Source organism: Amblyomma americanum, chromosome 3, assembly GCF_052857255.1.
Source record: "Amblyomma americanum isolate KBUSLIRL-KWMA chromosome 3, ASM5285725v1, whole genome shotgun sequence".
In the NCBI taxonomy this organism is placed as follows: Eukaryota; Metazoa; Arthropoda; class Arachnida; order Ixodida; family Ixodidae; genus Amblyomma; species Amblyomma americanum.
Genome location: NC_135499.1, coordinates 112,136,087 through 112,153,291, shown reverse-complemented (window position 1 = coordinate 112,153,291; position 17,205 = coordinate 112,136,087). Strand labels below are relative to the sequence as shown.

The 17,205-nt window shown below is 45.2% G+C and overlaps 1 protein-coding gene across 1 annotated transcript; it reads right to left on the bottom strand.

Moving 5' to 3' along the window:
* LOC144124817 (coenzyme Q-binding protein COQ10 homolog B, mitochondrial) lies at nt 1–17,096 on the bottom strand. The gene is made up of 5 exons (XM_077657716.1): nt 16,994–17,096; nt 16,190–16,363; nt 12,657–12,849; nt 1,348–1,449; nt 1–1,039 (listed from the first exon to the last, which is right to left on the bottom strand). Exons 1-5 carry the CDS (start codon nt 17,050–17,052, stop codon nt 872–874), a joined length of 696 nt encoding a protein of 231 aa, XP_077513842.1. The 5' UTR covers nt 17,053–17,096; the 3' UTR covers nt 1–871.
* Nucleotides 17,097–17,205: the final 109 nt, after the last annotated feature.

Here is a 17,205-nt window from a genome sequence, read left to right as displayed (position 1 = left end):
TCAGAAAAACAGGCAATACTTTATTTCCGGTAAGTGTCAAACAAAAATAAAAATTCTTCCCAGAGCTCAGCAAAGAGTGCATTCAACAATTGGAGAATTTTTAAGAACAAAGATGAGCTCTGCCAAAGCCCTGTGTGACATGCTTGCGCAGCGTTCAGTATCACCCACGAAGAGCAATTGTAAAATTAACTACAAAACTAGTCACCCTGGATTGCTGACAGCACAAATACATTTCCCCCTTTGTTCCTTTGTCTGAACTACTCGAAGTACAAAAAACACCAACCTAGAAAAGCCACTAGCTGATAAAATAAAAATAGTGAACTACTGCATTAAATATAAATACTACGCTCACTTAAGCCGACACTGCTCAAATATCATTGAAATTTTAATTCGTCCAAGAGGATCACTTCACAATGCTGCTCTTTAGCAGTTTGGCTTCATTTACAACTGAAAAGCTCCTTGGGCAGTGCTGGATAGCACGCAAGGACATTTGGGGGCCACTGCAGAGATCACCACCACTAGGCCTGTTTCCATCTTCTGGCTAATTCGTGATGCAAAACTCCACGTATGACCGCACAGTTCTGCTGTCCTCCGGCTGATGGCTGCTCCGTAACTTCTCTGCTTGTTGCCGGCATCTTCAAACAATAAAACACCCCCTCACCTTCCATGCATGCTCAGTTGCCCCTAGTGAGTGGAGTGCCACCTGGCAAATGGACTGCACACTAGAGAAATGATATTCACAAAACATGGCGGCTCTAGACTGAACAAAAAATTGGGGCAACACATGCGAGAAAAATGTGGAGGTGAGGGGGGCTATGGGACATTGAAGCAGTCCACATGTGTCAAGACAAGGCTACTTGGGGGGCCGGCGTCAGGGGGCACCAGAGGGCAGCACCTTGCCACTCCGGCCTGGGATGGACTGCTTGCCGTACAGGGTGGCTGCCCGGTTGAGAAAGGCACGTGTCATTTGCCGTACCACTTCATCCAGGAACATGTGCGCCAGGTGTGAGTGCAGCCGAGAACGGAACTCAAACGACACCTGCACACAAAGGCAACCTGAGCAATGTGGAAGCAACAGCTGTGGTTAAAGGAACACTGCATACATATTTTGTTGCACGAAAGTGCCCAAAAAGTAACGCTATCAGATATGCTGAATGTCAAAATGGTGACAAGCATTGGCAAAGTGTCCAAAAATTGATACTGAGAAATCAAATTTACACTTTCCACATTACGACTAAAATGAAAAAAGCAATACAGGGGTACAGAAATGGCTATAGCTTTCCCCCGATTCTAATGTGACACTAACTTTGTTACAAAGTAAAACAGTCATAGAAAAAGGAAGCCTGCCTTGAAATCCAGTGTGCAAGTCTTGGGGTTGTCCTCGAGGCCAGGCTCGAACCTCCAGATGGTTTCCAGGTGGTTGAATAGACGCCCATCGGAGCACACAGACTGCAATGTCACAAACCACAACAAGTAAATGTCAAACTTCCTTTGTTTTACGAGCTCAATGGAGGCGATCAATGCATCACACAACAGACATGTTGCTGTTTTCGGGCTCTGAAACCATATACGTCCAGTAAAGTAAGCAGTACAAGTCACGTGCGCATACAGTCGAACCCGCATATATCGATCTCTCGAAAAAATGCCTACGAGTTTGATATAAGTTTCAATTCGATATAAAAGTAACAATAAATTTAGCAACATACAAACGCATTGAGATGGGAAAAAAAAGTATTTCTTTAACAGCCGCCTACTGCCCGCAGATTACTGAGTGAAATAGTCATGAATTTTTTACGTTTCTTCATTTTCATTGCCTTGGAAAGAACACATTTTTCAATGTAATCCATGGACTCCGAACAGCTGCGACCGCAGCCTTCTACTGACGCGCAGTGGCGACGAACCATGCTGAGCGCATGGAGCATGTCGAAGCATGTGGGCACAGGTTCTATCAAGTCCTAATCACAATTAGCATCAGTAAGTGCCCTGGTTATCTGCAAAGTCCGCAATGATGTCATTGCTCACGAGCTTTCCCACAGTCTCAACGTTGTCGTCCGCGGAGACAAAGAACCAGGAAATTATGACAACTGGTTCCACAAATCATCAAGAACTGCGACGGCTTCATCGAGCTCACCCAGCAAAGAATTTGCTTCGTCATCTCCGGGAAAACAAGAGACCATAATGTAGGAAGCAGATATGTGTAATTTCGTTTTTGATATCATTCCGCGACCCACTCAGCATAGACACAGTGCCAGAGAGGTCGATTTTTAGGGCTCTTCCAGTCCTCGGGTACTGCAGGAACCGTTCAAAACCAACTTTCACAGCACAGATTATCCCCTAGTCCAAGGGTTGAAGCATCAACGCTGCGTTCGGTGGCAGGAAGTAAAGTGCAATGTTGCTGGAACTAATGCTTCAGCAATAGGCACATAGCAATCTTTTAGACTAGCAGGTCGTCGTTCCAAGACTTCAGCCACTGGACAAAAAGATTGCAGTCATCCACGTTCTTCGACTGGACCTCTAGGTCACCAAAACTAAAGCACGTCCTGCAAGCATTCCAGCCATTTTCCGATCACGAGGGCTCAAAGCTTCATCGATCTATCCATGTTGGTGGCGAGCAACTTTGGATCTCTTCTCACCTCGTTCAACTTGCTTGATAATTCAGAGAGAAGGGGAGGTTCTGCGCTTTCGCGGCTGCCATCGCGCGCACGCACTGACAGTAAAACCAAGTGAAATTGCCAATGGCCGCACGACGCACCATATGTGTGAACACAGGCACAATGTGACAACGCAGGCACAACTGGCGCAACGCCCACCACATATTTCACGGAAAATCCAGGTCGTCATCGGTCTCCGCAAGCTACACAGCACCAATATAGGGTCGCAAGTCCATGCGGGAATGCCAACCTTTAGAAATGTGCTGAGGGACAGCCAGCTTCTTGACATACACAACAGCACACAGGGACAAGTGAGGACGCACACCAGCAGTCATGTTTGTTCTTGCTTGTCCCTGTGTGCTGTCGCTCTATTTTGTATTTCATGTGCTGCCAACATGCAACTGCCACCTTATCAATTTTCTCAGTCGAACGGAGTTGTACGAATTTCGATCGGACCTGCAGGGAAGCTAACCACGGGAGATATGTTGAGGAAAAGCCAGCTTCCTGAATCACCCGGTGTTGCCCGAAGTTCAGTCTATCGGATGTGATGACTAATTTTTGTATGAAGTAACCGTACATTTTCCTACAGATTCACGATGTAGCTTTACGATACTCAGAAATTATTCGATATAAAAGAAAATTCAATCTAACCAAGTTTGCTATAATTAGCTTCGACTGTAAATGCATAGTTCATTACAAAGCAGGCAATGGCCTTTATGATGTGCTTGTAGTAATGAGTGTTCAGATATCCTGAACCTGGTACTGCATACACCATTCATTACGACAAGATGCAAGTAGTGCAAATCACGGTTGCTTTTTTTTTTGCAGCAGCAGCAGCCACAGCAAGAGCAACCCTAAGTGCCTCAAGGTGTCCCAAAATATATCTTCCAACTAAGCCACCATTTACAAAAACAGGAAGCATTACAGAGTGCTTCACAATAGACAGATGCAAATATGTAACACAATCCTGCTACAAAAAAAAAGTCCCAGCAGAGAATTTTTGTGGTCTGCTCCAGTTATGCTCACCCACGTTGCCCAACTCGTGCAGCAGTCCACTAAATATTTCTCTGTGAAATGTTATTTAAACACAGTTAGGTGGACATCTTTCTCTTAGATTGCGGTATCACCTGGCAATAAAAAAATAATAGGGTTTTGATGAATAAAAATAAATGTTACACACAAATAAAGCAAGCACTAAACACACCCACTTACTCCCTTAAATTAGGCTTCTCCTTAGGTACGAAGTAACTAATAAGGAGCTCCACCCGACCTTTCAGAGCAAGACATGTAAAACCAACCTTCATAATGAAAGCAAGGTTTCTAAGCATGCATTCTGTACTTTGCAGGTGCTCGTAAAGTATGGCCACAGTGAATTTGTGCTGTGGGCAAACAGATTAATTTCGTTTCATGTAGTTTCTTTTTTTGCTCCTTTTCATTGTTTTGGCTTGGCCGCACAGTGCGCTCTACAGCCTACTCCTTACAAAGGGAGTAGCCGTAATCAACGTCACCATCAATCCTTAACAGTTTGTGCGGTCTGTAGTCCGAGCACTGAGCCTCAAAGGCCATGAAACTCACTGCCACATTCGTCGCCATGCTTCTCACGACGCTGGAAGCCATCCTAATCCTTTGCAGTCATTACTCGGGCCCCGCCTGACATCAAAGACATCAGATGCGGCCCCATCCATTCTCTCTTGCGATGTGCACTTTTTAGAGTTGTGATATTCCTCCCCCACACGGAAGCACAGAATCAATTGGTAAATTCTGGCAAGGCAGCCAATCAATGCCAGTAGTTCTGATGCTCACATTTTAGGATACCAAGTCCGAGAAGTTCAGTAACATTTTAGCGAGAAATACAATTATTTTCCTCCACCAGAGGATGCAGAAAGATAACCTGGCAACTCCAGTGAAGCTAGCGGCGACAGGAATGAGAAGGTGTTTTATTGAGAGATGTGTAGCAAACACACTGGTGCTCTTAGTGCTTTCGTGCAGATTAAAATGAAGCACTGCTTAAAGACTGAAAGACACAAGGCACAAAGAAATGTACTACTAAGCATTTTAATACACCAGTGGGCTCCTTTCATGGTGCCTGAAATTTGCAAAATACTTCCTGACAACAACTTTGCAGTGGCTGAGGCTTCATGACCGCAAAAGGTTAAACAGCTGAAAAAAACTAAAACGCACCAACGGAACCCTGTAATGCTGCTGTCCGCTTATCTAGCATGGCAGTCTAAGAGATATGCCAAGCAACTTTATGGCAAGCTGCGCTTCGCAGCAAATCTAAACATCAAACCACCATTCATGACTGTGTCGTAAGTAAAGATTAAAAAGGCTAACTGGCGAGGTGCTGTGATATCTCGTGTATTTTGTCAAAATGGAAGCAGTCATTGAAGGAGAAATTGTCTTTGTTTGATAAGTGCTATTTTACACGGCTACACGTCCACTTAAGCAGAAAAACCTTAAGCTTTAAATTTTTTAGCACTAGCCTACGGCCATTACTTGGAGGCACAGTCCTCTCATACAGCCTTAGGAGAACTATAGCCGCACACAAGTGCTGCTTAAATTTCACTCTGCTCACTTCAAAAGTGACTGCAATGTAAGTATTTTGTCCAGAACCGACAATATGTTTGTTAGCCAATGTGCACCTAATGTTACCTAATCACACACTACCATCAGAAGCCGTACAATGCTGCTTTATTACAGAGCATAACATCATGTTATGTGATGTGGCAAAAGCGTGGGGAGTTGGGTTAAGGATTCACCAAATATATGCTACAGGTGAAAATACCAATGCAGAAAAATTGATAGGCAATGCATGCATGTATAGTATATATATATGTATATAGTACGATACAACTTAAATGAACAATAGTTTGTAGCACTTAGGTGCAGTCCGTGGCGTACTGTATTACTCCGCTGGCCAATCGCAACAGTGAACGAAATCAGCTTTTTCATGTTTGACTATATCAAACAATCCCCGTATCAAAACTCTAGAGCTCAATTTTTTCTCGTGAAAAGCTTCCTGTTCAGGTAACAAGAGGCATTTAAGCAGCGGACTACTTTCTCATCGTGGAGGAATTCTGTGTACGACGGCTGAATGTGGACGGCAGAGCTACGGTGTCTAGAAGGGGAGGTGTGAAAAACGCGGCGCGCTCCCCATAGACAGAAGTGGCCCCGTTTGAGTGAACGCCGCTAGGGCCAAACAGGGCAGTCTGAGGCACCGTCAGCGTTCCGGAGGAGACTACGGAGTGAAGGCAGTCTGTGCGCGGTTTGGCGTGGTTCGCCGCTGTGTGTTTCAGTGCGGTTTGCTGCGTGTCGTGCTTCTTTATGCTTGCTGCATGCTGGCAGAATGCCATCTACGTCTAAGAAAAAGGTTCAGAGATGGTGCTTTGTTCCCGGGTGCGAATCAGGTTATATATCTTGCTCAAAAAAAGTGTCAATTTTCCGTCCGCTGGCTTGCCCTAATCTCTTCTTGAAGTAAGCGCCGCTATTCGTAGAGCCGACAATTCGCTGCAGGAGAATTCACTTGTCTGTGAAAGACGGTCTGACGCAAGTTACGAACGTTTAGCATTTCTACACATGTTGATGCTTTGAGAAAACTGGTGTAACAAAAAACAACGTCCTGAAGATCGCTAAAGCTGAAGTTATAATGGCGGGCTGCACATCTCTCAACTCTGTGCTCATGGTGTGATGGCAGCAATCTTCCAAGCGCTGATTTTTCTTGCTTTTCTTGTCTGTCAACAGGTATATCCGACAAAAATTCCTGCACATTGTGAACGGCACTGAGCTAGTGATCCAGCGCAACGTTCCAGTTTTAGGACATGATGCGTGCCTACCCTCTAAGAACCTGCCGAAGTACATTTCTAAAACATTGCCGATGGACAGGAAGAGGCGGGCCTGCCCTCTTTAAGAATCTGCCGAAGTACATTTCTAAGACATTGCCGATGGACAGGAAGAGGCGGGCCTGCCCTCTTTAAGAATCTGCCGAAGTACATTTATAAAACATTGCCGATGGACAGGAAGAGGCGGGCCTGCCCTCTTTAAGAATCTGCCGAAGTACATTTATAAAACATTGCCGATGGACAGGAAGAGGCGGGCCTGCCCTCTTTAAGAATCTGCCGAAGTACATTTCTAAAACGTTGCCAATGGACAGGAAGAGGCGGGCCTGCCCTCTTTAAGAATCTGCCGAAGTACATTTCTAAAACATTGCCGATGGACAGGAAGAGGCGGGCCTGCCCTCTTTAAGAATCTGCCGAAGTACATTTCTAAAACATTGCCGATGGACAGGAAGAGGCGGGCCTGCCCTCTTTAAGAATCTGCCGAAGTACATTTCTAAAACATTGCCGATGGACAGGAAGAGGCGGGCCTGCCCTCTTTAAGAATCTGCCAAAGTACATTTCTAAAACATTGCCGATGGACAGGAAGAGGCGGGCCTGCCCTCTTTAAGAATCTGCCGAAGTACATTTCTAAAACATTGCCGATGGACAGGAAGAGGCGGGCCTGCCCTCTTTAAGAATCTGCCGAAGAACATTTCTAAAACATTGCCGATGGACAGGAAGAGGCGGGCCTGCCCTCTTTAAGAATCTGCCGAAGTACATTTCTAAAACATTGCCGATCGACAGGAAGAGGCGGGCCTGCCCTCTTTAAGAATCTGCCGAAGTACATTTCTAAAACATTGCCAATGGACAGGAAGAGGCGGGCCTGCCCTCTTTAAGAATCTGCCGAAGTACATTTCTAAAACATTGCCGATGGACAGGAAGAGGCGGGCCTGCCCTCTTTAAGAATCTGCCGAAGTACATTTCTAAAACATTGCCGATGGACAGGAAGAGGCGGGCCTGCCCTCTTTAAGAATCTGCCGAAGTACATTTCTAAAACATTGCCGATGGACAGGAAGAGGCGGGCCTGCCCTCTTTAAGAATCTGCCGAAGTACATTTCTAAAACATTGCCGATGGACAGGAAGAGGCGGGCCTGCCCTCTTTAAGAATCTGCCGAAGTACATTTCTAAAACATTGCCGATGGACAGGAAGAGGCGGGCCTGCCCTCTTTTAAGAATCTGCCGAAGTACATTTCTAAAACATTGCCGATGGACAGGAAGAGGCGGGCCTGCCCTCTTTAAGAATCTGCCGAAGTACATTTCTAAAACATTGCCGATGGACAGGAAGAGGCGGGCCTGCCCTCTTTAAGAATCTGCCGAAGTACATTTCTAAAACATTGCCGATCGACAGGAAGAGGCGGGCCTGCCCTCTTTAAGAATCTGCCGAAGTACATTTCTAAAACATTGCCGATGGACAGGAAGAGGCGGGCCTGCCCTCTTTAAGAATCTGCCAAAGTACATTTCTAAAACATTGCCGATGGACAGGAAGAGGCGGGCCTGCCCTCTTTAAGAATCTGCCGAAGTACATTTCTAAAACATTGCCGATCGACAGGAAGAGGCGGGCCTGCCCTCTTTAAGAATCTGCCGAAGTACATTTCTAAAACATTGCCGATGGACAGGAAGAGGCGGGCCTGCCCTCTTTAAGAATCTGCCGAAGTACATTTCTAAAACATTGCCGATGGACAGGAAGAGGCGGGCTTGCCCTCTTTAAGAATCTGCCGAAGTACATTTCTAAAACATTGCCGATGGACAGGAAGAGGCAGGCCTGCCCTCTTTAAGAATCTGCCGAAGTACATTTCTAAAACATTGCCGATGGACAGGAAGAGGCGGGCCTGCCCTCTTTAAGAATCTGCCGAAGTACATTTCTAAAACATTGCCGATGGACAGGAAGAGGCGGGCCTGCCCTCTTTAAGAATCTGCCGAAGTACGTTTCTAAAACATTGCCAATGGACAGGAAGAGGCGGACAAGCAACTCGCAGAACTGTTCCGTCAAAGAAGAAGCGCACAGAACCAGCATGATCATCATGTTCGCAGGAACTGTGCAGAGGCAATAGATGTTGAGGAAACGGTTGGCAGCAATTCAGCCGAGCACCTCATATACAACCTGCTGCGTCCATCGGAACGCTGGTCTATTCCGACATACAAGAACACAAGTGCAGTTTCACACTAAACTGTAGAGTATGTCGGAACTGAGATTCCACCTTTTTTTTTTTCCAGAAGATTGTTTTGTTCGATCGGCAAGAAGAAAAAGCCTAAGTAAAGTGCAGCGTATTTCCATCAGGCCTCTTTCATTTTCGACGTGACATTCAGTCGAAAAAAGAAGAACAGGAAGTTAGACAAGCTTAGTTTCATTTACGTCAGCTGCACGAGGCACCCCACAGCAGGGCCAGCGGATTTTCGGGGATTAAGTGCTTGGAGAGACTTGAAATCTCTCACCAAGGCCTGTGTGATGGTTTAATGATGCTTTCCCAGATAGAAACGCAAAAAAGAGATGCCGGAATAAACTTCCTGGATGAGCCTTGCTTTATTACTATCGCATTCACCTAGGAGAAAAAAAAAATATTGCATATATAATGGTGCAAAACGCATTCTACCCTAGAAAAGCTGCAAGAAATCGCACTGGCTTTAAAAAACGTGCATAAAATGCGTGCCTGCTTTAGGCCACCTGAAAAATTGCTTAAAGTTCGCACAGGTCCCCAAATATACTGTTGTGTTACCCCATACTCGCAAACCACATGATAGCAGTTGCGTAATATAAGCTTCGCGATGACTTAAGAACTGCGCTGGCTGTTGAAACTTTGAGCATTAGGTAAAGCATGTTTCCACTGCAGTCCAGTCCCTCCGCACGCAAGCAGATGCGCCGCGTGCTGACAGCGCCCCTGACAAGAGCGCCGCAGCGCGGCATTTACGCAAATGGAGCCCGGCCTTCCTGGCCAGTTTTCACACCTCCCCTTCTAGACACCCTAGCAGAGCTTCACTGCAGACTTGTTGTATCCGACTGTACTGTACTGTACTGTAGTAAAGCATAGCATAGTATTTTATTTATTTATTTATTATTTATACCCTCAGGGCCAAAGGCATTTCAGAGGGGAGTGGTTACAAATTATACAAGGAGAACAAAAACAAAAATTCAACATACAAGCGTCATGTTCCTGGTTATACAATTCAGTAAAGAAGTAAGCATAAGCTGCAAGAGCAAGATAAGAGAACAAACAAAGATAACTAAGGTAAACAAAGGTAAAAGGAGAATAATAAGTACATCTGTTGTGAGCCTTAGTTTACGGAAGTGCAGGTTGTCTTGAATGCAGGTTGTCGATCCTGGAAGGTGGCTGCAATCTGCTGATGTACAGGGAATGAACGACTGTGAACAAGCTTTTGTTTCGTATGCCGATTTTGTGAACGTGATCTAGCCGTGGAGAGATGAAAGACGGAGGAGATATAATTTCAACACCAGATTGGGGCAGTTGTAAAAAATTTTATGAAATAAACATAACCGTGAAAATTTTCGATGGGAGGCTGAAGGTAGAAGCTTAAGTGTATTTTTCATGGAGGTGATACTTGCAGTACGATTAAAGGGCCACAGAAAGGGTTGTTTGAGCTTGGCTTTAAAATGTTTGCACTATGTAGAGTACAGGCCACCGAGCGTTCATGCCGCGTACGAGACCTCAAAAGCGAGCAGGAAATTTACAATAATTTTTTTTAAATTCCCGCTTTCGCACCTCGCGGTGACGCGCGGTGTCCGCCTTTTGAGCGAAAACTTGGCAGACGACGTCACGTCTTGCAAATGACGTCAGCAGCCGGGGGGTAATCATTGGTTCACAGCGCCGAATTCTTTCAGACGTCACGCGCTACCGTGGCCGCGGCCACTCTGCATGCACCACAACAGCTGGGGGAGCTAGGGGAGGGGCCGAGTGAGCGGAGCCGGCGGAGGAGCGAGGAGCATGCGAGAGAGGGAAAGGCACGAAGACGCGGAAGCTCAATTTGTCTGCATATAACTCAGCTTCCACAAAACACATTAAAATAATTCTTGCTGGAGGATAATTATGAACCGTCATCATTTAACTTCCCAGACATATCGCACCTTTATTGAAACCCCCGTTCTGGGTCCCTTTAACGTTAAGTAGGAGGCGGCGTTATTTTGCACATGCTCGAGCACATTAATTGAATTTGCGTAGCTGGGGTCCCAAATTGCACATGCGTATTCTAGTTTGCTATGGACAAGGGTTTTATACACCTACCATGAGTTATAGGGAGGTAGGGGAATTGGAGAAATTCCGGCGCAGGTAGCCTAGCATGCTATTAGCATTGTTAATTATGGCGTAAATATGGAGCGACCAATTTAGAGAGGAAGATATATGAACTCCGAGGTAGCGATATGACGTGACGGCCTCGAGTATGGTATTATTTAGATAATATGCACCGGTAGTAGATGATGTGCGGGAGACACGTAAAACTTTACATTTAGAAGAGTTAAGTTCCATTAGCCGAAGTTGCACCATGCTGATATAGAAGAGAGATCGTTTTGTAGAGTGCACACATCGTTAGTGTCGCTAATTTCGCGATAAATTATGCAGTCATTAGCGAATAAGTGTATGTTTGAGGATATGCAACTAGGTAGGTTGTTAATATAAATAAGAAAATAGGGCCTAAAACAGATCCCTGTGGCACTCCAGAACTGACGGGGGTTGATGGGGAGATAGCATTGTTAGCAGTTACGAATTGAGAGTGGTTGCAAAGGAAATATTCGAGCCAGGAAAAATCCTCGGATCAAGGTTTAGTTTGCTTAGCTTAAAAAGCAGTAATTTATGGCATACCTATAGTATATAGGATGTTGCATAAAGAAAGATTTACTTAATAAAAGGATGCTACTCTGTCCTTTTAAGTCCTCGTCTTTTTGTACATTTCAAAACAACTCTAGTTCATGGCCCAGCCTTCTTTCTGCATGCATTTCCTCCAATTAATTATAAAAATGACCTCACAGTTACTCTCTGCAGAATGCCTTATATGCCACTGCTCTCATTAATGGTGCTATGCAGGCAATCACCGGTGAATACACTCAACCAACATAAAAGTCTCATACATTCGATTTAGGTGTACTATCGTGATCAGTATGAACTAGTGCCCTCCCGAGCGCTTGCCATGACAACGCAGCCAAAATGATCAAAAGAATAGGACAGGCACAATGCAAGAATTCTATTTTAATCCTGCTTCACTCTGAACCTTTGTTCCCCCATCATCACTGCCTCGAGGCAATCCACACCCCTGCAACTACTCAGATCAGTCGCCTGGTGAGGCGAATGACAAAAAAATTAGGGGCGATCAACTGGATTGATGAGGAAGAAATGAGATCGCATGCTTCTGCACTCGCCAATCTATTCCTGCTCTGGTTCAAATCCAATTCTCAGTTCATTGTCTTTCACTCCCCAATATATCTCAATGCCAATTCCGACTATGCAAACTACATAAATGTGTCACATTCATAGATTGCGGCAAGTCCTCATGCCTGTACCAGCGCGGTGGTTAAGCGATGCCTCTTAGCACTGGCAGGTGGCTGTTTCAAACACAGCCACTGGAGCCTATGAGACCTAGGTTGCTCCTGCTGATCAATGCCAGAAGGAATAGCTCCTCCAAGCTTCATTTAGCAGATAGCTCTTCAGGTGGCTGTATATTTTACACTTAGGCCTGCTGTTGTCGGGGTAATTTACTTCTTAGTAATTTTCATTTCTGCTGAGTCATTCTTTGTCCTGCACCTCCCTTCTCTCCCCCAACAAATGGAGAGAGGAATGGTTGACAGGTAGAGAGAGGCAAATATCCTTAAACATCACCTAGCAGGTGAAGGCTTCACATAGATGCTGATGCTGCCGGACAACTTTTGCCTTCATGGGCCTACTAACGCTATCGCATTAAAATGAACAGAATGAATCAGCTAGAGCTCAGCTGCCACGACAGGGGCACTACCTGCAAGCGACCCCGTGGGACTTGAGTGTGACAATGCTGCATTTATTATGAGCTTGTGGCAATAAGGCATGCCAGTCGGCACCAAGCTCAAATAGGCTTTCCTTAGTGCTCAAAAGAAAAATTAAAAGACAAAGCTGGCCAACAGTGACCAAAAGAGATCAGTGGCACCACGCACCTTGACAAGGGTTGGCCGCACCATGGTGACATGTGAGACGTAGCTCTCGACGATGGGAGGGAATCCCACTTGCATGTAGGCTGTCAGCGCCTTGGGCGACCGGGCCGTCACACGTGACTGGGTGCACCAGGGCACAAAGTCTCGGTAGAACTCCACCCGAGAGACCACCTCAAACATCTGGTCTGCTGAGTACCTGCCGCATTAGTGCAAAAAGGGGGAGCAAAAGAAATGCAAAATCAAACATCTCAGCGGGAAGCTCACACTTAGAGGACAGCACAGAGTAGCAGAGCACTGTTTTCGGTATGCACAATGCAACAGAAGCAAGCGAGGATTGTGTTCAGCTCTCACATGCCTCAAGTTTCGTTCACGGTAGCAGCAGATGATCCACTGCAGGTTGGTCACTGTGTAGCATGCACAAAAAAAGGACGTGCCCTGCAGTTTACATATCAACCAAGGACCCTGAACTGTCCACAGGCACAAGCCCAAAAGGATGACCACATATCATCACGGATGGAGACTTGAATGGCAGCAGGAAGGCTAGATATCTTTACAAGTACCATGTTATGACCTGTCAATGTCTGTTTCTTGCCTCAGCAGCTCTGGCATGGCAATTCCGGCAGATAAGATCTCAGCACAGTGGTACGCCAAACTCTAAGGACATTCTTTGCAATGAAAGCTAGCAATATAAAAAATATGCATTACTTTAATGCGATAGCATTAGAGTTTACATCAGGAGCAAAATCCACCATTCGATGTGACAAAATTTGCTCACTAGTCGAGAGAGGTTACATGACCTTGCGACGCGATCACCACCGACCCACCAGGTGGTGAGCAACCTAGTTTCTAGATAGCAATCTCAGAAGAAAAAAAAAAGTGAAAAAAAATTGTGATAATGCAAATGCCAGCATTATCACTGCATAGTGGATATCTGCTATTGCAGCCAGCAGTAGGAATATGACGGTTGATGGACCGACAATTGCAAAGAAACTGATGCAAAACACAGAAGTTCCAACAGCAGCTGTGACAAACGTGAAATCTATACTATTGCATTCAACTCTTAAGCTGACTTAAGCATCCCCATAGTTTTTTTTTTCTTCACTGATCATTCTTATAGTTGCAAGCACTTTTAGATGGGAAACTCAAACTGCAATTATGCCTTTTTTTTCTCACACTGAAGCTCCATGCAATTCTCTTAATGCTGCTTCATAAAATCCAAAGACTTGTCAAAACGGAAAATCCAGTAGATGCAAGTGCTCCACAGAGGTTGTCCTTGACCTACTGTGCTGGGACTTGGCAGCACTCAAACAGATCGCCCTCTAGCAGTGACAGTGTGCAGGCAGGCAAGCAACTAAGGCTTTGAAAGGGAAGATAATCTGAGGCAGAAAAATAGTGTGCACTGAACATGGCCATCAATTTGTAAACACTGGAGTGCATATCAATATGAAATTATGACACCAAGGCATCTGCATAATTCTATTTTTTTACTACTACAGAAATAAAACCACGTGGCTGCCGTCACTTCAAAGCTCCATGCCAGCATAGATGCCTTCCACACGGTATTTATATCACACAGCTTGAAATCTACCCTCATTTCACAGGTAGCGACATTAACCTACTCTAAAGTGCGCCACCATGTACTGTAGCTATAGGAGCCAGCACAGCAAACTGGAGTTAGACTCAAAACAGAGAGTGACATGTACCAGCCTGTGAGACATGCATTAATGAGTGATGACATCAACGAGTGGTACACTCCTGGCCATTAATTTAAGAAACTGAAGTGTCCCTGACATGTCAAGAGGTTTGCAGGCCCACATGACTTACCACTACATATACTTTGGTACCTGGCTGCATCACACTGTGCCCAGAATTAAAGCAATGGTGATATGCTTAACTGCACATCACACACCTGACATGTCAAGAGCCATGAAGGCCGACATGACTGACCACCACATAAGCTTTGGTACTGGGCTACATCACACTGTGCCCAGAATTAAAACAACGGTGATATTGATTGATTGATTGATTCAATTTTATTTCTCAACAATCATACAAGGCATGCTTGTGAAAACATCTGGATCCCTAGCTAAAAGCTAGTTGGGATCCATGCAATTCAGTTTAAAAGAAAATTGCAGGCATAACTAAAATTAATTACATACATATAAAAGCTCATGAAATTAGAAATACATAAATGGGTACATAGAGCAACAATATTCAGAGCACCAAGCCTCTTTTACAAACGCATACAAACACACAAAAATACATGAAAAGAAAAAACGCTGGCTTCACTCATTGTTTATAATATTTCTTCAATGACTCAGGAAGAGTTTTACTGTGTTTGAGTTCACTTGGAAGCTTGTTCCACAGCTTAATACCAACATGGGCCATCCTTCTTTCTCCATGCTTAACTGCACATCACACACAGCAGCAACTCCATAGTGTGATTTTCTGGCCAACAACTACATGTCAAAGAAAAAAAAAACAAAAACAAGGAAATTCCTACTCGGTACTTATTTAACCCCCCAGCAGACTTGGACAAGCCAGGCTTGTCATAAGTCGACTGTCATTTCTGGCTCATGACGAGTCTAGCTTGCCACGTGTATACGATGTGTTTTCTCGCACTTTGTGTCTGGTTTAAGGTGGGTAGGGCTCACCCAAAACATTTTTTTTTTTTTTGCCAACAGATGGCAGCACGGGGACTAAATGACCATTTGGTGCCATTAAAAAAAAAAATGTCTGCTAGGGGCTTAAAAAGCCGTATGCTGGATCTTGCTGTGAAAAGAACAGTTAGCCTCTGCCTGATGACTGCGTGGAACATGCATATTTTTATATGTAAGCTTTCAGCACTGCGTTAGAAACAAACACACATGACAGAGTGAGTCTATGCCACTGAGATTCACAAATCACACAGAGGCATCACCAAATGCAATGTGTCAGCTGTAACTCGTTAGCTGCAATGGAGGGCTGCTTACGTGACCAATGCGACTAACCATGTTACATGACTAAATTATCAAACTTAGGAATTAGCTTTGGTGCGCTGAGGTGGAAGGTAATAATAAAAGGTTGGTATGGCCGTAAGTAAGCAAGTAATAGGAAGTTACTCTTGCTATTTGATGATATCCTAAATTTCTGTTAAGCACATCGTGTGACTGGCAATCGTAGTTCAGGCTTTTCATCTAAGCATGCATTGTCTGGATGTATCTCTACTATGCCGCACTAAATGCTTTCCTTGCCACAGCGTTTAAAATGTAGCAACATATGTTTAATACTACTGAAGAAAGATAACCGCTGCATTTCGATGTTCGTATGTAGGCGTGCTGCAGGCGCCAGATCTGTCACATCGTCGCGAGTGATTTTTCCTAGCCAGCAGATACGCAGCAAGTGCATACTACGCCTCGGCCCATCTTACGCAACTGCGCGAGAGGCAAGCCGCCAAACCCTTTTCGCACCTCTGCAGGGGACGAACTCGGAGGTTGCACAACTAGCCATCAGCTGACCTGTGCATGACGTATCAGGAAGGAAAGCGATCAACTCACCCGAGAAGCTTCCGCTCCGAGTAGTGAAGCGTATTGCCACCGCCCGAGGGTTTCACGAGTCGAAAAAAAGTCCGCACCCAGACTCCACTGCCGTGTTGGCTGATGCCGCCGGGCACGTGAGAAGCTGCTGCGTCGCAGGGAACCTTGTTCCGCGCCGACACCATGGCAAGGCCGCTGCACCAGTTGGCGCAAATGTTGTTGTTGTTGCCCTCAAGAGGATAAGCATGGCGCGAAGGGCAGAAATGTCCCGCGCGCGCTCTACTTACACTGCGCTTCATCGGAGGCGCGCTGCCACGCGCGACCTTTGGCGCTGACATGACGTTAAAGATACGTCCTCGAGCGAGAACAGCTTAGAAGACTCGAGTTCAGAAGGACAACAACGAGTGGAACTCCGACTCGCCAATTCCACCGCCGACAGCAGAGGTTACGACGAATAAAAATAGGAGTTTTACAGAAACCAGTTTCATTCATTCGGCCTCGACCAAAGCGCGTGATCAGCTGACGCAGTTTCGTCTTCGTCCAAAACAAGGAGAGCGTGCATGCATGTATGTCAGGCACTGACATACAAAGGCTTGCAAGAGGAAATTAAATAAAAGCGAAAGAATGAACCTGAGCGAGAAAACAGAGTGAAGGCGGATTTGACTTTCCAATGTGAACATGCAATGATGCGCTTGGAGCTTTTTCTTTTTCTGACGGTGCTTCCCGCACATCGCAAAACACCGGTCAAGTTGTGCCTCCTTTGATTACAAAGCTAATTTCTTGTCAATTTAATTAAAAGAGTACACAGTATTAAAGGTTACGCACCGAAATCCATCGAGTTTCGTGCATGGTTTCGAGCAGCGCAAAACCCCCAAGGCAGCCATCAGCCGGAGAGAACAGACTCGCAACAATATACTTCTTTTTATTAAAAATTAACTTTTAAAAATCTGCCATAAATGTAAACAATATTTTATAATGTAAATTTTAGCAAAATATTGTGGCTTGCTAGCAACAAATAGTTCATGTTTATTCTGCGG

Bases quoted from the DNA above. Each gene is read 5' to 3' on its own strand.
- LOC144124817 (XM_077657716.1), bottom strand. From the start codon at position 17,052: ATGGCTGCCTTGGGGGTTTTGCGCTGCTCGAAACCATGCACGAAACTC. The intron at 12,850-16,189 runs GTGAGTTGATCG...CTAATGCGGCAG, and splicing joins TCGGAGCGGAAGCTTCTCGG to GTACTCAGCAGACCAGATGT. The intron at 1,040-1,347 runs GCAGGCTTCCTT...CTTTGTGTGCAG, and splicing joins CTTGCACACTGGATTTCAAG to GTGTCGTTTGAGTTCCGTTC.